General features: G+C 35.9%; 1 protein-coding gene across 19 annotated transcripts in view; it reads right to left on the minus strand.

Moving 5' to 3' along the window:
* Agtpbp1 (ATP/GTP binding carboxypeptidase 1) overlaps positions 1 to 21,983 on the minus strand; it is a 280,878-nt gene that overhangs the window by 166,864 nt on the left and 92,031 nt on the right. For all 19 annotated transcript variants that reach the window (XR_007346540.1, XR_007346541.1, XM_048800447.1 and 16 more), the window contains 4 exons: positions 20,113 to 20,321; positions 18,502 to 18,679; positions 15,514 to 15,611; positions 11,468 to 11,584 (listed from right to left, as the gene is read on the minus strand). Coding sequence is in view for 17 of the 19 variants with exons in the window: in XM_048800447.1 (XP_048656404.1) it covers positions 11,468 to 11,584; positions 15,514 to 15,611; positions 18,502 to 18,679; positions 20,113 to 20,321 (602 nt within the window). In the remaining 2 variants the exon portion in view is untranslated. The remainder of the gene's footprint in view (positions 1 to 11,467; positions 11,585 to 15,513; positions 15,612 to 18,501; positions 18,680 to 20,112; positions 20,322 to 21,983) is intronic.

Raw genomic sequence — 21,983 nt, forward strand, 5'->3', positions numbered from 1 at the left:
AAAAAAAAAATATATATATATATATATATATATATATATATATATATATATATATATATAAACTAACAAACTTGCAAAGAAAAATATATTCACAATCACTATAAGAAATTTTTAATAGTAATTGATAGAATAAGAAAATTTTCACAGTAATTGATAGAATAAGGATAAAACTTCATAAATATAGAAAAGACACTTTTCAACACAATTAACAATCCTGTCACAATGAGTAAATATACAAGTGTGCCTAACAACTGTAAAACAATTCCTTCTAGGCATCTAGAAATAGTAACAAAGCCATCGAAACTCAAAGGTTGCAAAATATTATGGTGTGTTCTCTAACTCTTATGCTAGTAATCAATAAAAATGATAAATTATGATAAAATGGATTCTACTATGATGTATATATAATTTAAAAGAACCAATAAAAAATAAAATTAAAAAAAGCCAACTTTGAAATTACAGAGAATCAAAGAAAAAAAACATATTGGAAATCAAGTTTCAAAACAAAGATAATGAGGGCTGGGGATATAGCTTAGTGGGAGAGTGCTTACAAATGAATGTTTATAAGATGCTGTCAGAAAAATAATTATGTGGATATTTATAACATAAATATGTATGTATTTATGTTCTTATGTATGAAAAGAAGAAAGGCTGAAAGTCAATGAATATCTATTAAGGTGACACTGAAAAAAAAGACTAATGAATGAAAACAGAACAAATCAACATATGAAACATTATAAATATATTTAGAGAAAGGGTCATTTTTCAAAATACTAAAAATGATTACAGGAACTAGTGCATTGAAATACATAATGGTTAATTTGAATTGTCAACTTGATTGTATTAAGAGAAGCCTATGATTAAGAAGAGGCTATGTATGTATTAGTAATGGTGTGTCTAGGAATGATTGGCATGGGGGATAGCCAAACGAAATGAAGACCCTCCCTAAGCATGAACAGCAACATCCAGTAGGATAATAGCACGGATGGAATAGAAGTTGGAATAATGAGGAAGCAACAGCAGATGCTCAATTCTTGAATGGGTTCTTGATTGCTGCTGTGATGATCTGAGGATATCAGACTTTCGCTTCTTCACTCTTCTAAAGCAGACTCTGCCACTGATTCTCCAGAAGGCTTTGGTCTTGGCCTAGGGTAGCACCGTTGATCCCTCTTGTTGTGGGGCTTCAGCCTCTTGGACTGTGCAGTTACTGGTTCTTCTAGCTCTCCAGCCTGGAAAGCCACTATGGACTATCTAGCTTCTGGTCACATAAATCAACCTAATAAATCCCCCTTTTTTTTTTTTAAATTTTTTTTTTAATTTTTTATTGTTGGTTGTTCAAAACATTACATAGTTCTTGATATATCATATTTCACACTTTGACTCAAGTGGGTTACGAACTCCCATTTTTACCCCGTATACAAATTGCAAAATCACATCAGTTACACATCCATTGATTTACATATTGCCATACTAGTGTCTGTTGTATTCTGCTGCCTTTCCTATCCTCTACTATCCCCCCTCACCTCCCCTCCCATCTTCTCTCTCTACCCCATCTACTGTAATTCATTTCTCTCCTTGTTTATTTTCCCATTCCCCTCACAACCTCTTATATGTAATTTTGTATAACAATGAGGGTCTCCCTCCATTACCATGCAATTTCCCTTTTCTCTCCCTTTCCATCCCACCTCATGTATCTGTTTAATGTTAATCTTTTCTTCCTGCTCTTCCTCCCTGCTCTGTTCTTAGTTGCTCTCATTATATCAAAGAAGACATTTGGTATTTGTTTTTTAGGGATTGGCTAGCTTCACTAAGCATAATCTGCTCTAGTGCCATCCATTTCCCTGCAAATTCTATGATTTTGTCATTTTTTAGTGCTGCGTAATACTCCATGGTGTATAAATGCCACATTTTTTTTTATCCATTCATCTATTGAAGGGCATCTGGGTTGGTTCCACAGTCTAGCAATTGTGAATTGTGCTGCTATGAACATCGATGTAGCAGTATCCCTGTAGTACGCTCTTTTAAGGTCTTCAGGGAAAAGTCCAAGAAGGGCAATAGCTGGGTCAAATGGTGGTTCCATTCCCAGCTTTCCCAGGAATCTCCATACTGCTTTCCAGATTGGCCGCACCAGTTTGCAGTCCCACCAGCAATGTACAAGAGTACCCTTTTCCCCACATCCTCTCCAGCACTTGTTGTTGTTTGACTTCATAATGGCTGCCAATCTTACTGGAGTGAGATGGTATCTTAGGGTGGTTTTGATTTGCATTTCTCTGACTGCTAGAGATGGTGAGCATTTTTTCATGTACTTGTTGATTGATTGTATGTCCTCCTCTGAGAAGTGTCTGTTCAGGTCCTTGGCCCATTTGTTGATTGGGTTATTTGTTTTCTTATTGTTTAATTTTTTGAGTTCTTTGTATACTCTGGATATTAGGGCTCTATCTGAAGTGTGAGGAGTAAAAATTTGTTCCCATGATGTAGGCTCCCTATTTACCTCTTTTATTGTTTCTCTTGCTGAGAGAAAACTTTTCAGTTTAAGTAAGTCCCATTTGTTGATTTTTGTTATCAACTTTTGTGCTATGGGTGTCCTATTAAGGAATTTGGAGCCCGACCCTACAATATGTAGATCGGAGCCAACTTTTTCTTCTATCAGACGCAGAGTCTCTGATTTGATATCTAGCTCCTTGATCCACTTTGAGTTAACTTTTGTGCATGGCGAGAGGAGGGGATTCAGTTTCATTTTGTTGCATATGGATTTCCAGTTTTCCCAGCACCATTTGTTGAAGATGCTATCCTCCCTCCATTGCATGCTTTTAGCTCCTTTATCAAATATAAGATAGTTGTAGCTTTGTGGATTAGTCTCTGTGTCCTCTATTCTGTACCATTGGTCCACCCTCCTGTTTTGGTACCAGTACCATGCTGTTTTTGTTACTATTGCTCTGTAATATAGTTTTAAGTCTGGTATCGCTATACCGCCTGATTCGCACTTCCTGCTTAGAATTGCTTTTGCTATTCTGGGTCTTTTATTTTTCCATATGAATTTCATGATTGCTTTATCCATTTCTACAAGAAATGCCGTTGGGATTTTGATTGGCATTGCATTAAACCTATAGAGAACTTTTGGTAATATCGCCATTTTGATGATGTTAGTTCTGCCTATCCATGAACAGGGTATATTTTTCCATCTTCTAAGATCTTCTTCTATTTCTCTTTTTAGGGTTTTGTAGTTTTCATTATATAAATCTTTCACCTCTTTTGTTAGGTTGATTCCCAAGTATTTTATTTTTTTTGAGGATATTGTGAATGGAGTGTTTTTCCTCATTTCCGTTTCAGAAGTTTTGTCGCTGATATACAGAAATGCCTTTGATTTATGCGTGTTGATTTTATATCCTGCCACTTTGCTGAATTCATTTATTAGTTCTAGTAGTTTTTTTGTAGACCCTTTTGGGTCTTCTAGGTATAGAATCATGTCATCTGCAAATAGTGATAATTTAAGTTCTTCCTTTCCTATTTTTATGCCTTTAATTTCTTTCGTCTGTCTAATTGCTCTGGCCAGTGTTTCGAGAACTATATTGAATAGAAGTGGTGATAGAGGGCATCCCTGTCTTGTTCCAGATTTTAGGGGGAATGCCTTCAATTTTTCTCCATTGAGAATGATGCTAGCCTGAGGCTTAGCATAGATAGCTTTTACAATGTCGAGGTAAGTTCCTGTTATCCCTAGTTTTTCTAATGTTTTGAACATAAAGGGATGCTGTACTTTGTCGAATGCTTTTTCTGCGTCTATTGAGATGATCATATGGTTCTTATTTTTAAGTCTATTGATGTGGTGAATAACATTTATTGATTTCCGTATATTGAACCAGCCTTGCATCCCAGGGATGAATCCTACTTGATCATGGTGCACAATTTTTTTGATATGTTTTTGTATCCGATTCGCCAGAATTTTATTGAGGATTTTTGCATCTAGGTTCATTAGAGATATTGGTCTGTAGTTTTCTTTCTTTGAAGTGTCTTTGTCTGGTTTAGGTATCAGGGTGATGTTGGCCTCATAGAATGAATTTGGAAGTTCTCCCTCTTTTTCTATTTCCTGAAGTAGCTTGAAAAGTATTGGTATTAGTTCTTCTTTAAAGGTTTTGTAAAATTCTGCTGTATACCCATCCGGTCCTGGGCTTTTCTTAGTTGGTAGTCTTTTGATGGTTTCTTCTATTTCCTCAATTGATATTGGTCTGTTTAGGTTGTCTATATCCTCCTGACTCAATCTGGGCAGATCATATGACTTAAGAAATTTATCGATGCCTTCACTATCTTCTAATTTATTGGAGTATAAGGATTCAAAATAATTTTTGATTATCTTCTGTATTTCTGAAGTGTCTGTTGTGATATTGCCTTTTTCATCCCGTATGCTAGTAATTTGAGTTCTCTCTCTTCTTCTCTTCGCTAGCATGGCTAAGGGTCTGTCGATTTTGTTTATTTTTTCAAAGAACCAACTTTTAGTTTTGTCAATTTTTTCAATTGTTTCTTTTGTTTCGATTTCATTAATTTCAGCTCTGATTTTAATTATTTCTTGCCTTCTACTTCTTTTGCTGTTGTTTTGCTCTTCTTTTTCTAGGATTTTGAGATGAAGTATGAGATCATTTATTTGTTGGTTTTTTCTTTTTTTAAGGAATGAACTCCAAGCAATGAATTTTCCTCTTAGAACTGCTTTCAATGTGTCCCATAGATTCCGATATGTTGTGTCTGTGTTTTCATTTATCTCTAAGAATTTTTTAATTTCCTCCTTGATGTCTTCTATAACCCATTGATCATTCAGTAACCTATTGTTCATTCTCCAAGTGATGTATGCTTTTTCCTTCCTTCTTTTATCGTTGATTTTCAGTTTCATTCCATTATGATCAGATAAGATGCATGGTATTATCTCTACTCCTTTATATTGTCTAAGAGTTGCCCTGTGACATAATATATGATCTATTTTTGAGAAGGATCCATGTGCTGCTGAGAAAAAAGTGTAACTGCTTGATGTTGGGTGGTATACTCTATATATGTCAATTAGGTCTAGGTTATTAATAGTGTTATTGAGTTCTATAGTTTCCTTATTCAACTTTTGTTTGGAAGATCTGTCCAGTGGCGAGAGAGGTGTGTTGAAGTCTCCCATGATTATGGTATGGTGGTCTATTAGACTCTTGAACTTGAGAAGAGTTTGTTTGACGAACATAGCTGCACCATTGTTTGGGGCATAAATATTTATGATTGTTATGTCTTGTTGGTGTATGGTTCCCTTAAGCAGTATGTAGTGTCCCTCTTTATCCCTTTTGATTAACTTTGGCTTGAAATCTATTTTATTTGATATGAGTATGGACACTCCTGCTTGTTTCCGAAGTCCATATGAGTGATATGATTTTTCCCAACCTTTCACCTTCAGCCTATGTATGTCTTTTCCTATCAAATGCGTCTCCTGTAGGCAGCATATTGTTGGGTCTTGTTTTGTGATCCATTCTACTAGCCTGTGTCTCTTAATTGGTGAGTTTAAGCCATTAACATTTAGGGTTATTATTGAGATATGGGTTGTTCTTCCAGCCATATTTGTTTATTTCTGTTACTAAACATGGTTTGTTTTCCTCTTTGATTATTTCCCCCCCCTTTACTGTCCTACCTCCCACTGTTGGTTTTCATTGTTATTTTCCATTTCCTCTTCCTGTAATGTTTTGCCGAGGATGTTTTGAAGAGATGGTTTTCTAGCTGCAAATTCTTTTAACTTTTGTTTATCGTGGAAGGTTTTAATTTCATCTTCCATCCTGAAGCTTAATTTCGCTGGATACACAATTCTTGGTTGGAACCCATTTTCTTTCAGTGTTTGAAATATGTTATTCCAGGATCTTCTAGCTTTCAGAGTCTGTGTTGAAAGATCAGCTGTTATCCTGATTGGCTTACCCCTAAATGTAATCTGCTTCCTTTCTCTTGTAGCTTTTAAAATTCTCTCCTTATTCTGTATGTTGGGCATCTTCATTATAATGTGTCTAGGTGTGGATCTCTTATGATTTTGCACATTCGGCGTCCTGTAGGCTTCTAGGATTTGGGATTCTGTCTCATTCTTCAAGTCTGGGAAGTTTTCTCGTATTATTTCATTGAATAGATTGCTCATTCCTTTGGTTTGGAGCTCTGTACCTTCCTGTATCCCAATGACTCTTAAGTTTGGTCTCTTAATGTTATCCCATATTTCTTGGATGTTCTGCTCATGGTTTCTTAACAGTCTTGCTGAGCTGTCTATGTTCTTTTCCAGTTGAAATACTTTGTCTTCATTGTCTGATGTTCTATCTTCTAAGTGTTCTACTCTGCTGGTAGTATTCTCCATTGAGTTTTTAAGTTGGTTTATTGCTTCCTGCATTTCTAGGATTTCTGTTTGTTTGTTTTTTATAACCTCTATCTCCCTGTATAGTTGATCCTTTGCTTCCTGGATTTGTTTGCGTAATTCATTGTCGAAGTGATCTTTCATTGTCTGATTTTGCTGTCTAATGTCTTCCTTGATACTCCAGATCATCTGAAGCATGTATATCCTGAATTCTTTATCTGACATTCCATCTGCTGCAGCTGTTACCTCTTCTAAAGTTGCGTTGACCTGCATTGCTTGTGGTCCTTTCTTTCCTTGTCTTTTCATACTGCTTGCGTATCTTTCCTGCAGGTGCGGGCGGCGGCTCTGCTCTCTCCTTATTCCAATTGGGGTGTCGTGGCTACCACGCCGGCAGGTCACTGGGCCTGTTCTGGGAGCTGGCGGCGGCTCTGTTCTGCCCCTACTCCAATTGGGGTGACGAGTGTACCACGCCGGCAGGCCACCGGGCCTGATCCGCCGGTCGGTTGCAGGTTTGCCTACCCTGCAGGCGCGGGCGGCGGCTCTACTCTGCCCCTACTCCAAATGGGGTGACGTGTCTGTCGTACCGGCAGGCCACTGGGCCTGTCCCGCTGGTCGGTCGCAGATCTGCCCACCTTTCGGGCACGGGTGGAGGCTCTGCTCTGCCCCTACTCCAATTGGGGTGTCGTGACTACCCCGCCTGCAGGACGCTGGGCCTGTTCCTGGCACGGGCGGCGACTCTGCTCTGCCACTACTCCAATTAGGGTGGTGTTTGTACCACGCCGGCAGGCTCCTGGGCCTGATCCGCCGGTCTGTTGTAGGTCTGCCTACCTTGGAGGCGCGGGCGGCGGATCTGCCCTGCCCCTCCTACCACGCCTGCGGACCCCTGGGTCTGATCTGCAGTTTGATCACTGGTCTGCTCACCCTGCGGGCACGGGTGGCGGTTCCGCTCCGCCCCCACTCCAATTGGGGTCACGTGACCACCACACCGGCAGGGCCTGATCCGGGCGTGGGAGAAGGATCTGCTCTGCCCCTACTCCAGTTGGGGTGACATGTGTACCACACTGGCAGGCCACTGGGCCTGACCCGCCCGGCTGTCACAGGTCTGTTTACCTTGCAAGCGCGAACGGCGGCTCTGCCCTGCCCCTCCTACCACGCCCATGTACCACTGGGTCGCGGGTCTGCCCACCTTGCGGGTGCGAGTGGCGGCTCCGCTCCGCCCCCTCTCCAATTGGGGTCACGCGGTCACCACGCTGGCGAGCCGCTGGGCCTGCTCCGGGCGCTGGCGGCGGCCCGGCTTCTCCCCTCTGGCTCAACGACAAATTGAGGAGACTCGGGTGACTGTGCCTCACCCCCCCTACCAGGAGACCAACTGCTTATGTCACCGCTGGTATTGATGAAGTTCTCTCCTCCGCCGCTTTCTGCTGACATCAGATCTCTGCCATGTTGGTATCCTATGCGAATGGCAGCATTTCGTTCCCCTTGCCGGGCAACCAAAGCAACGGGTGAGTCCTGACCGGCCCTCAGTAGGACCCGGACCGAGAAGCAGTTTCCGCGGGCTCCTAGCCCTGGGCCAGGGCAGTTCCGGGAGCCGCAACTCGGCCGCTCCGTGCTCGGTGTATGCTCTGATAGGAGCAGACTCCAAGAAGCAGCCTCCGCAGGCTCCCCAGCCCTGGGCCAGGGCAGTTCCGGGAGCCGCAACTCGGCCGCCCCGTGCTCGGTGCTCGCTCCGATAAGAGCAGGCACTAAGAAGCACCCAGGCACTGAGCCCGAGCAATCTGTCTGCAAGCCACAGGCGAATGGAAGCCTGAAATTACCTGTTCTATGGCTGAATGAGCTGCGGTCAGTCGAAAACAGGGATGGTGACGTCAGCTTTCCAACATGGTGGCCGCTGGCCTCCTCTGTGGTCTGACCGGTGTGGAGAACCGAGATGGACCGCTTCCTTCCCCCGTCTCGAACCCAGAATTCAGCCCTGAGTACGGTGCTTGCACGGCTGGCAGAAATTGCAGCGCTGTATCCCTGCGTCGCTATCTCCTCATTTCCCAGCGCACGCTGCAGACTCTAGCCGCGGGGCTCTTTGCTGAATAAGCAGTGTTACCCTCCGTGCGACAAACCTCTCGCGTTTGAGTCCCCGTAGCCGATCCTCGTGCGATGGAAATCCTTCCTCCAGGTTCCGGAGCACCCCACTATTGCTGGAAATTCCTAACAAGATAGCCTTTAGCCGTCCTGACTTGTCATACTCCCACACAGTGAAGCAGCACACGGGGGCAATGCACTCCCCTCGCCGCCATCTTCTCCGCAATAAATCCCCTTTTTATAATTATACTTCCTATTGATTTTGTTCCTCTAGAGAACTCTGACTAAAACAAAAGAGGATTAACTGTGGCAAATAATATGACTCTTTAAACTTTTCCATGATAACTTTCATAGGAAAAATTTAAAACAAAATTTAAAAGGGGGGGAGATAAAATATAACAATTTATATGGTTAATGCCTTTATGCTACCACACATAAATTTAAAAATTCTGCAGTGAAAAAGCAGAATTTTGATACTTCCAATATTCTGCCATAGAGAAACTAGAGCAAATAAAACTACAATTGTCAATCTAATTCCCTTAAATGTGACTGCCTATTATTTAAATACACACTTCAAAAAATACAGACTAATAATGTAGTGAAAGAGCATGTTCCTCTAAAACTAAAAAATTAGATAATCAAGTACTAAAGCAACTACTTTAGAAATGACTATAACTTTAAAAGGACAGTAAGGTCCCCTAAAAGTCTGCTGATAATTAACTTTAATAATAATATATGCTGCCTTCAAATACCATCCATTTTGCCTCCTCTAGCCATTGTGTGGTAGACTTACACATCTGGAAACAAAATGGGTGGTGCTCAGGATTCAAACACAAGTCATTTTAAGCTTCAATGGGTGATGTTGAAAGCAATGGGCAAATCAGAGTAGGAAAAGTCATAACCCAAATTAACTTCATTTATGTATAACATCTTATAATCTGCCAGAAATTGATATAAGAATGGCTGAATAAAATTTTTTCAAACACTTCTTCTCTGGAATCAACCAATCTTTTTAACACTTGGCAGTACATCCCTTAATACTGCTGCCTATTATTCAAATATACATTTCAAACACTAGAGACTAACATACTGAAAGAGTACGTTCCTCTGAAACTTAAAAATGAGAAAGGTTATCAAATGCTAACACAACTATTTTAGAAATAATTTTCCAATTACACCAATACAAGACAACGTGCTATTTTCCATACATTACAGAAATATTTTAACTATTTTATATAAAATTTACTGGGAAAATATACAGTGAATTATTAAATGTATACTACTTGAAATACCTTCTTTTGGCTAAACACAGTAAAAAGAACTAACTTAGGAGACTTTCCAGAGCTCTTACACTTAGGCCTGTCTTTACAATATGACCACATCTAGTCAGACCAAAAGTGACTACCTGCTTAAAGAGCAGGAAAACTATAGAAGGAGGTAGCCAGCTGTTCAAAAGTTGCCATGCTGGATACCTTCAAGACTAGCTTATTCTGGATAATAAATTATTAGGAAACAGGGAATCTAAAATGTAGACATGCAGCATGATCTAAAAGAAGGAAGTGCCTTATGAAAGAACGAAAACCAAAATCCTGGTCTTGACACCCATTATAAAATTACACTTCTCTATTCCCACATCAACTTATGATCACATTATATACACATAATATGTGATTTCTTCACATAATAATCAATGCCCTCCCAAATGCCCTCCTCAAAAAATATGTTTTATGCCTTGATTTAGCAGTATTTGTTATCTCTGGGGTTTTACTTTAAAGCGATTGTTAGCTAGACGTGAACACATTAAAAAGAGCAGATAGATAATTGCTATTGGTTGAATGAAAGAAAATTACTCCATACCCTTTCCCAAATGCATCTTTCTGCCTCCTTCTCTCTTTTTCTTTTGTTTTCTTTTATTTCACTTCCTTGCATGGGTTAGGGTGGACCTCCCTGATTCCTTACCTCCTTCTCTTATTCCTAATTTCAAAGTAGCTTCCAAAGCACTTCAAATCTACAGGAAATCTCAAACACTAGGGCCAAGGGGAGAGGGGTAGTGCCTCATCTATTACTACTGTACCCAAGACTCCTAAGTTCTTTCGCAAAGAGAAACCTGAGCAATTAGAACTTTAGAACAGTGAAATGTAAATAGATATTTCTTGTTCTTTTGTTTTTTCCCCCCTCACATATAGCCTCACATTAAAGCCTTCTTTAAGCAACTGGGAATTAAGTATGGAACTTAGGGAGCAATAAGTTTATAAAAAGCGCTAATCAAATCTTAGAGATTATCTGGTTCAAACTTATTTTAAGATCCTGAACCATTTCAAAGACTTATCTAAGGAACCACATGTCAGCAACAGAGCAAAAAATAAAATAAAACAAAGGCATTCTGTCCATCTACAACTACAAAAAAATAATAATAAAATTTTAAAAGAGGGGGGATTCTTAAAAAAAAAAATGTGATGTACCAGCTGGGTACAGTGGCATGCACATGTAATCCCAGTGGCTCAGGAGGCTGAGGCAGGAGAATTTCGAGTTCAATGCCAGCCTCAGCTAAGCAAGGCCCTAAGCAGGACCCTCTTTCAAAATAAAAAAAAATTAAAAGGACTAGGGATGAGGCTCAGTGGTTAAGCACCCTTGGGTTGAATATCTGGTACAAAAAAGAAAAAAAAGAAGGGGAGAGATGCATCAAAGTAAGAAAGAATTGTAAAACTAGAATCCACCTCCACTCATTTTGAAGATAAGCAATTTTGCAGCATGGAATGTTGACATTAATTATCCAATGTCACTCAGAAAAGCAATACTACTTCCAGTTCTCAGTGGACACAATAGTTTTAGTTTTTAGGTGGATACAATATCTTTATTTTACATTCATGTGGTACTGAGGATCGAACCCAGTGCCTCATGCATGCTAGGCGAGAATTCTATCACTGAGCCACAACCCCAGCCCCTTACTTAACATTTTTGTAAATGAAAAACAGTGACTATACGCCTGAGAAAGAGGGGAAATGTTTTTTTCGTTAAAAATCAATGAACATTCAAATTTTCTGTTTGTACCTGAAAATCATCAACAAGTTCAGGGAAGAGGTGTTCATACATTTTTAGTTCTTCTATTGTTCGTCCTGGTACTTGCTGGGGTTTTAATTTGTTGATATCTGTTTCAATATCATCATTCTGAAATAATTAAAATAGCATGTCAACAGTTTTAAAAAACACAAAAATTACAGAATACACTTCAGATTTAAATGTTACAAATTATTAATTACATGTAATTTAGAATACCACTGAAAAAGATTGTATTGACTTTATCTCAAATTCAAATTTGCTTACTCTTTTTTTATTGTTGAATTTTGCTTAATTTTGGTCATGGTTATTCTAATATAACAGGATACTTGGACTTCTCAAGACAAATACCTGTGTTAAGACCAAGGTTAAGTTTGTTCTCCTCAATCTCCCTAACTGCCATCATGTTGGACTTATTAAAGGTCAATAAAACTTAGGAAAACAAGGATCTGGGGCTATAGCTCAGCGGTAGAGCGCTTACCTCACACATGTGTGGCACTGGGTTCAATCATCAGCACCACATAAAAATAAATAAAGTTACTGTGTCCTTCTACACTAAAAAGTAAATTTAACAAAATATTTTTTAAAAACTTAGGAAAATGAAATTGAAAAACATGTATATGTAATGAAGGTGGCAATAATCAAAATAGCTAACATTTATTAAACACTGAAAATACATGAAGCACTACACTAAGTATTTTACACGTATTATCTAATTTAATCTACATATATAAAAACACTAATGAAGTAGTATCATTAGCTCCATTTAACTGAGCAGGAAAATAACATTAAGAGAAGTTAAGTAGCTTGCTAAAAGTTACACATCTTACAAAGAGATAACCAGAGTGCAAAATTTGTCAAAGTGATCTGAAAACAAACACCATACACAGCTAAGTAAGTAAGATGTACTGCCTCGATATCAACTAAGAATTACCACCCACTTTAAAACTCTCTGGTAAATAAAGTTCCCTTAGAAAAACTCAGTGTTGCTATTCACTGTTTTTCAAGGTAGAAAGCTATTTTCTAGGATCCTTAACAACCCCATACAAATACAAAATCATCATTACCTCCACAGATCACTTAAGAGAGATATAATAAGACCACTTATTACTTTTCAGTTCATACTATTTTTAATTTTCTATTTATCTTAGTACCAAAATAAATTACTTTTCAGTATTAAAATAAATTTAATACATTTCAATCCTTATATACGTTTCTGACTATATTTACACCTAACTAGTAATTTAAAAGGAAAAATATACTGTATGCTTCTTGTTATTTCATACCAGGGATTTAGTGGTTATTTACATAACAATGAATGAGATTTTTCTCATTGCCATAAATAATAAAAATTGATTTTATTTAAATAATATTGTTAGTATATCATCACTGTATAATTATTACTACATGAATGTCATTTCATCTGTTATGCATTTATGAACCAATAATGTAATTATTTTCTTGATTAACATCTAATAAGACAGATAATGATTCCAAAATAAAATAATTAACAAAGGTAGTTTTTCTCTGAACACACTCATTTAATATTTAATGTTATTTTGTGAAAATAGAGCCTTCCATTGTATAGTAGCTGTCTAATATAAAAAATGAAAATTACTATAATAAAATAAGCATAGTGAGGAAAGAAAACTATTACTCTGAAAGCCAAAAGCAGGAAATTTTCTATTTGAGTTTGAGGAAAAAACAGAAGAGCTACTGATAGGCTCATCAAAAACAAACCAGCCTGCTACTACTCCTTAAAATTTTCCAAAGTTAAGGAAGGAACAAAGAATGTACTGAAGAAGTTTGTGCCTATCTGGAGGTGTCTTCTAGAATCCCCAGGTTTCTATAAACACTCCAGACTGTAAAATCTGGGACAAACAAAATAGAATCATGATGAAGAAAGAAATCTGAGACTACAATCACAAGAGAATACAAATAAAGATTACAACCACTACAATGTAGCAGTTCAACAGAAGCACAAAAGAAGTTATAGGATTCAGGTAAAAATAGGAAAAATGAGGAAATTTCCAGTGTTAACAGCCAAAAAAGTAAAAGGCTGCAAAAGAAAAGGGGAAAAAGGAAGTTAATACAGCTCAGCAGTCTCAAAAAGCCAACAATTCTGTAGCCCTTGAAGAAAAGTAATATTTTAGTAGACTTATACTGCAGTAGTAAAGAGCCAGCATTCCACAGACTACTTTCTGAATCCTGGCTCTATCTCTTAGAAGTTAGACTGATAATGTCTCAGGGCCTCTGTTTTCTATACTGCTATGAGGATTTCAAGGTTCACATATGTAAAGACCTTTGACTAGCACAGGGTTAAGTGTTCAGTAAATATTACTACTATTTTTATTATAACTGGTGTGTTAAGGTAAAGTAGGGAGAATTTTACCAATCACTGACACCCCAGTTGTAAGCCAACAACTCTAGTTTTCAAAAATGTCAATGTCACAAGCAAAGAAATCTATGAAAATTAAAGGTGACTAAGTAGACAGGACAAGTGACAAAATGGAATACAGATGACAGATTAGACAAATGTCACTGTAAACTTATGAAGCTGTTAACTATATATGGTTATATTGATGTATTTATGGAAAAAACACCAAGATAAATGATACATGCAACATACTCGCAAATAGTAAAAAATATTTTAAGTGTGTTACTTGTGTGTATATGTCTACAATTTTCCACAAGCAAACTCAGTTGCTGTTATAATTCCTATTGAGTTTTATTCCTCACCAATTTCTGTCTTTATATCTCTGATAACAGATATTTGAAATAAGAACTCTGAGACATGAAATATGAATTACACTGAACATATTTTGTTTTTAATAGATGTGAAAATATGTAAGAAAGACTAGTATTAAGAGGCAATATTTTTAAAGTTATTCTGGAAAATGTAGTATTAAGCTAGGAAATTTTACTTCCCCCAAATACTTTCCAAAGAATCCAGGTTACATTTTATATAGCTCCTCTTATCTAAGGCACATTTTTATAGAGAGAATTTAAATTCTAACTGGGATTCTAACAGTTCTTTCTCTTATATCAGGTTCAGAGCCAAATATGTGGTTCCCCCAAATGCCTTGATCATCAAAGCCTGAACTATTTTCCTTCTTGAGGTCAGATGTAGACATTGACTTGGCTAATTTGATAATTCTGCCAAAGCATGCCTTGGTGATCACATCTGGTTCTATAATGAAATTGATGAAACTGGTTCTATATCTGCTATTACAATAGAAATTTTCAGTATCTTCAATTCAGGAGAGTCGAATACTTACTTAGTGTGCCCCATTTTTAATGCAGTATTTCAAGACCTAAAAAGAAAAAGCCTAAGCAGGCAGGAGTCTAAGCCTCCCTCGCCAGAAAATCAAACTACGCAATAAGCCAAACAGTTTAAAAATTAAAGGGACCATTTTTCTACAGATATTATAGTAGCCCCCTTTACCATTAAATAACACAAAGCAGTTTCTAAGCTTTCAGAAGTGCCATAAAATTCTGATACCCACCTGCTTATTTTACCTACATCTCTTGTAATATGACAATAATTTCACATTTTCTCAATTCAGTAAATACTTCCCATCTTTTGCAATTAACTAAAACCTAAGAATCGTTAAGTAAACACAAATTCTAACAAAAATGCATCAGTTATAGATTATATTTTCCTACTATTTTTATATCCCAGACTGTTGACGGAAAGTTATGCATTTTGAAATAAGTTTGCAAAATAGAGTCTCAAACTTTAGATCTTAACCTTTCCTTAGATTTCCTTAGGTTTCAAAATCTAAGTAAGAGGGTTAAATAAAATCTTTCTGGTCAAAAACAGTGAAAAAAATTTTCTTTAGGGTCTGTTTCAGATCAGTGGATTTAAAGCAGCCTTAGTTTTTCAATTACTTAGTGTCCATAATAAGCTGTAACAAAACAATACGGATTAAAACAAATTGGTCTACCATTATGTGTGTGTGTGTGTGTGTGTTTCCCAAACCTTTGTTTTACAACTGAAGTATATAATTTACAAAGGTGACTAATAAAAATTTACTAACCTTAAAATTTTGATCTAGGTCATCTTCATTTTCCATCTCACTTTCAGCTTCTAAATCAATATCATCGTTGTCATCACTTTCATCTACTACGTCATCCACTGTGATACAAAATGTGCTATAAGTAAGCATTCTACAATATGCACATTCAAAGCAGAATGTTATATGCATAAAGTATTTCAATAACAAAAATAAATGAGATTTCTTACTAAAAATGTCACGAAGGCTCAACCAACTATTGGAAAAACCTATGAGATAGTATGTGAAAGTGCTTTTAAATTTAGCAAATATTACAAGAATAAATTAGTTTTTTTATTAATGTTCTCAGTTTAAAGAAAAATAGTAAATGTCTTATCTTATAGTATCCTGAATGAAACATCCTGTTTCCTATTTATGATAAATTTCAATGACTCACTTCATCCTTTTATAATTACCCTCCTGTTTATTTCAATAACTATGTGCCAAATACTATGTTGTATGTAAGAAATATTTTTAGACATGTGTTAATATAATCTCTACCCTCAGGGAGCTCATGAGGCTTGAGAGCAGAAAGAGCAAAGAAGTAATTATAAATACAGAAGAAAAATGTTACTGAAGGCATAAAATTCAAAATTCTATGGGAAAACAAAGATGTAATAACTAACCGCAAACTGCTTAAAGCTAAGGGATTGATCACTTCACAGAACAGGTGGTACTTAAGCAGTAACTCGAAGTAAGTATAACAGACTTGTAAGTAAATATAAAGGTGGGTAGGTATGGTTTTTAAGAAGAAGAAATAATAATTCTAAAATAAGGAAATAAGATGATATCTTTGGAATATAACGAGTAGGACTAGCATGCACTATCTGATTAGGAAAGTACTAAAAGGCAAGTAAGAATAAGAAAATGAAGATTATAATAATGTAGAACATAGTTTAGATTTTTTTTAACCTACAAAAGATAAGCACTGAAGATTTTCAAGAGGAGAATGGTTTAATTCAACTTGCATTTTCAAATGATCATTCTGGCAGGTGTGAGAGAGGGAGCATATGAGTGGAACAAGGCCAATTAATAGAAGGGAAGACAAAACCTAACTAAAACAATATTAACAATAATGGGAATGAAGGAAGAATACACATTAAAGAAGAACTCAAAGAATAGAATGTAAAAAAAAAGAAAAACAAAAACAAGGTCCACGGATGTGGGGAAGACAAGGGAAAAACAGCAAGAGTACTTTGAGGTTTCTCATGTAAGCATCAGTGCTTGTAAACAATACAGAAAATATTTGTTTAAAGATATCTACCCAAATTCTTTTGACTTCCATTTACAATGTGATATATATAGTAAAGATTATTGACTATCCCTTTAGAATCTGCTCTCCTTTCCTTTCTTTTACCAACAGAACCTCTGCAACAGGGATTCCAGCCTCCAATGCAGTATTTACAGTCATTCATATGAATGATTTTTGCAAAAATACAAATCACAGGTCCCATTCTTTAAAAAGAAAATTATCCTCACCATTCTTTTTTTCATTCCCATTTTCCACATACACATGAGGAAACCACCATAGGAAATAATTAAAAACATCCTTTGATGAGCTAGTACAACAGAGGTCTACTGCCTAGGGATTACCTGCCAATCTTCTTGATAGACATTTGAAGGAGAAAAAAAAAAAAAACTTTCTAACTTGAGGTGGCATTGCAAAGGGGATCTGGGGACAGAATTCCTGAATTCAAAGCCTGGCTACCCAACTTACTGGCTATTTGATCTTAAGCAGTCACATAAGTTATTTGTATCTTAGTTTCCTCATCTAAAAAAAAAAAACGAATATGCTGACTCCCAATGTTCTTGTATTGTAAGAGTTAATATATGTAAACTTTCAGGCAAAGACTGTGTTATAAAAATTTTTATGATAATTATTTGAGTAATATGCTACTGGGCTACTTTAACAGTATCAAATTGTCTCAAATTCTTTTCTGAAATAACAAAAAAATGTGTATTCATATTGCATATGGTAACCTGGGTCTATTTATACCTATACCCTAACAACAGTCAGTCATGAATAAACAAGAACTGACATTTGGAGAAAGAGAGGGAACAAAGAACATCTTAGGAAAAAGTTAAGGGACTGAATTCAGTAAAGCCTACTGTAAACAGGAAAAATTATTTCTTGGACAGTGAGAAAAGAAAATACAGTTCAGCTTCTGAGACAAATTATGTTTTTAATTTTTATCCAAAACTTTTCTAATATTTCCTTTATATAATATTTTCCTTTGGGTTTATACCCCAAATATGAAATATCAAATATCATACAGCTTAGAGTGCATGAGATCTTCTATTCCAAACATTCAATGGAATTCTTATAGCATTACCAATAATTAATAACATTAATTACTGTAGTTTAATCAAAAAATTAAAACCAGGGAATATACATCAAAATTCCGGTTACTTACTTCTAAAATATCTGTATCTTGTTAATATGAAAAAGTAAAATATAGGAAACAAATATCTTTTAGTAAGAAACTAGTTAGATAAATTATACTACATCCTTATAATGTAACCATTAAAAGAAATGAGTCAAACTTTCTTGCAGACAAGTTATGTGCAAGTTTTCATTGAGCATAAACTATAACAATTTGGGGGATTCAGTTTTTTTAACTTAAAAAAAAAGTTCACTAATGTGCAACAAATGTAAAACTAATTACCAAGACAGTTTAATGTTCTTAACTTATATTTTGAGAATTTATATAAAGTATCAACTAATGTTCTTAAGTGATATTTAAAGTTTCTCATAATGGACATTTACATATATGTAAAACATCCTATGCTATTTCCCTAAATTAGTAGAGTTCAATTTCTCATATTAAAGAAATATTTATTAACTAAAATAATATGTAAAGGTTTATCAGGTTCATTAAAACCCTCTTTGCCAAATAATTAGGCACAAATAAAGAAAAACTATCAACAGACACACAGTTCCAATGGGAGACAGCATTCACCCTGTGGTCCTACCTTCAGGTGGTAAACTGTACAACTGTGCCACAGGTCCAGTAACAGGAATAACTGGCAACTGGAAATGGAAAGAACTCTTAATCGTTGGGAGTGGCAGGCGATTTTTGGGGAAACACTTCCTCATTATAAGACTGGAGGTGTTGACAAGAGGATCAAGAGTCCTGACTGCCAAACATTCCTGTTTAAAAAAAAAAAGACAATATATCTTTGGTGAGTAGCGAAACCAATTTTACTTTATTCCAGAAAAAGAAAATTAACGTTAAAAATTTTCTAGAGACAAACATCACAAAAACCAATATTACAACACAGGATAATTGTAAAACAGCTTTACTGTTCACAGTGTCTATTTATAAATAGGAATATCATGTAGGGCAAATTTAGTAGAACTTTTCCCTAAACATCTTAACTATGCAGAAGTCAGTACCATTTTTGATACTGAAAGTCACCATAGTACTATATATAAATTATTTAGGGGACATGAGAAGGGGGAAAAATATTAAGAAAGTAAGAAATATAAGCCAACATGCATTTGCCTGAAACGCTCTCAGAACTATATCTGTTTTCATACAATGCACCTCTCATAAGTTGGCTATTCAGCTTATGCAAGAACAGCCTAAATATACTAATTTAAAAATTTAAGAGTGATTTGCTGCCAGAAAAATCTATTTTGAGAAGGGTGAAGACATAGGGGATTTCAATTATGTCATATTACATTATTATTAGTTAACAGCTGACATTCAGATGGCACTTTTGATGCATAGTAAAATTTTCAATACACAGTTTCACATTTGATCTGTCAAAACAAATGAGAAATTAAGGCCCAAAAATATTAAGTCACCTAACTCTTCCTCATAATATCAAATATCCATCATTGTCTGGATTAGGAAGAGTAAAAACAGGTATATATATGATTGCTCTAAAAAATACTAAGGGTAAACATAAAACATGTGTTTGGACATTTAACTATTGTCATGTAGAAAGATGATTTATCATGAGTAAAAGCCAAGACAGCACAACCAGGACAACTATCTGGCATTTTCTAAAGGACAAATTTATGAACTTCTAAAAACAAGAGGGTTGCATTACAACATTCCTATAGCCCATACCTGAGTCTTCTACAGATGCTAGAAAACATCTCACTAAATATACTGTCAAAAATGTTTAATGCTGAAGATGGCTGGCAGAACTAGAACTCCAGGTTTCCCTACAGTAGCTTCTCTATTTATTCTTATTCTTAGTCTTATTTCCCAGCAGGAAAATAAGCAGAATACTCAAAAACAACAGAATTGCCCCAACAGCTGTATAGGATCTACATAAAACTGAGTTATGTACAGCTGACTACACATTCTAGAAAGTTATATGGAATCCAATAGGTGGTTTTATACATCTTCCTTTAATCTTCTGAGGGCAAAATCTCACATTGCAGAGATGTGCACTGACTACCTTCTCAAATTCAGTCTGAGTGAGAAATGATTGTGCCTTTTGGTTTTGATATTTTTTAAATATAAATATATAACATATACCCTTTCTGAGTATTTGCAAATTAATTTTCTTAAGAACCAAACCATATCATTAGTACATAAGTAGAGTAATAGTAAGAAAATAACTCACTTGTGAAGTGTTATAAAGAATTTTCATCCCATTGGCATCAATAAATGCTTTTCTTCCCAACTTGATGTTTGTAACACTTTTTAAGCTCTGTAAAATTCCTTTCCGAATGAGCATGTTTCTATGCCGATTATCATGGCGATGCCAATCTACATAAATTGTTAAAAGCACTTGGACATATCCTCTGTCTACAGCTCTCCTGGCATTTGTTTCTTTAACAAAAGAAATTGAGAAAGAATATTTTTTAAATGACAAGAGAAAGTACTGGAATAAATCAAATTAAAAGTATAACCTCAACTGTGACGAAAGGCAACTACATATTTAAATATGTTTTTCTAAGAAATTAAATATGACAAGTTCCAGAAAGCATTACGTTTTCCAGAAATTTTCCTGCCCATATATTGTTTAATGATTTCTAAATACCAAAATTCTTCATTAAATTATGTTTACATCTTTTTAAATCAACAAACTTCCTATATTTTAAAACTTATGAATATACTGACAATAACCCAAATGAAATGTATAAGCTTTTAACTTACTAGCTGTGAATATTATTTTGTTAAATGCTGTTATCACTTTTATTAACTTCTGTCACAAAATTGGTATTCCCAATGAAATTACCACCATTAAAATGTAATTCCTATACAAACTTTGTTTCCACTGAAATTAATTGCTCTAGTTATCCCACAATTATATAAACATCCATGCCATAACAATGCTAAGTTAAAAATACTTAAACAACTTTGCAGTAAATGAAAGGGAAGGAGCATTACATGATTAGAAAATAGTCATTCGAGGAATTAAATTTTGAATATAATGAGAACTACATTAAAGGTTTTCTGTAAATGATCAATTTGATTGGGATATAATTAACAGAAATGAATCCACAAATTCAACCTAATTTTATTATTTTTAAAGTATTAATATTTAAAATTATTAACCAAAAGAGTGCATTTTACTAAGATAGCAGCAAAGAATTTATATCATAGCAACATATTGAGCCACCCAGTGTTACTTTGGAGAGTGGATAATAAAGGCTACAACTTTGGAATATTAATCCATCTCATGTTGTTTAACTACAATGAAATTCTGATTTCTTTTTTCCCCCCTCTCTTTTTTGCAGTGCTGGGGATTGAACCCAGGGCCTAGTCACCTAACTCTTCCTCATAATATCAAATATCCATCATTGTCTGGATTAGGAAGAGTAAAAACAGGTATATATATGATTGCTCTAAAAAATACTAAGGGTAAACATAAAACATGTGTTTGGACATTTAATTATTGTCATGTAGAAAGCACTCTACCACTAAGCTAAATCACCAGCCCTCTAGTCTCTTCTTAATCTCAATTTCACCCACAAAATGACCTCTGATCTATGGCCTGGACATGAAGAAGATAATGATTTGAGTTGCCTGAAAGAATTATTCTATTGTCCAAGTAAGCCAAAACATTAAACTGAGATAAACATACTAATTCCCTTTCAGAACTACATTCTGTTATTAGAGAAGGAAGAAACTCATCAAGGGAAGAAACGCCTCTCTCATATGTGAAAGCTTTTAAATCCCTATTGTGAAAATTGCTAATTTACTAAGGCTGTGGCTATTTACAAAATCAGTTCAATTGGATTTTTTGTTTTGTTTTGGGTACCAGGGATTGAACTCAGGGACACTCAACCACTGAGCCACATCCCCAGCTCTATTTTGTATTTTATTTAGAGATGGGGTCTCACAGAGTTGCTGCTGAGGGTCTCTCTCAATAAGTTGCTGACGCAGTCCTTGAATTTGAGATTCTCCTGCCTCAGCCTCCTGAGCTGCTTGGATTATAGGAATGCTACACTGTGCCTGCAGTTCAATTGTTTTGACCAACAAACATTT

The sequence above is a fragment of the Marmota marmota genome, unplaced genomic scaffold (assembly GCF_001458135.2).
Source record: "Marmota marmota marmota unplaced genomic scaffold, marMar, whole genome shotgun sequence".
In the NCBI taxonomy this organism is placed as follows: Eukaryota; Metazoa; Chordata; class Mammalia; order Rodentia; family Sciuridae; genus Marmota; species Marmota marmota.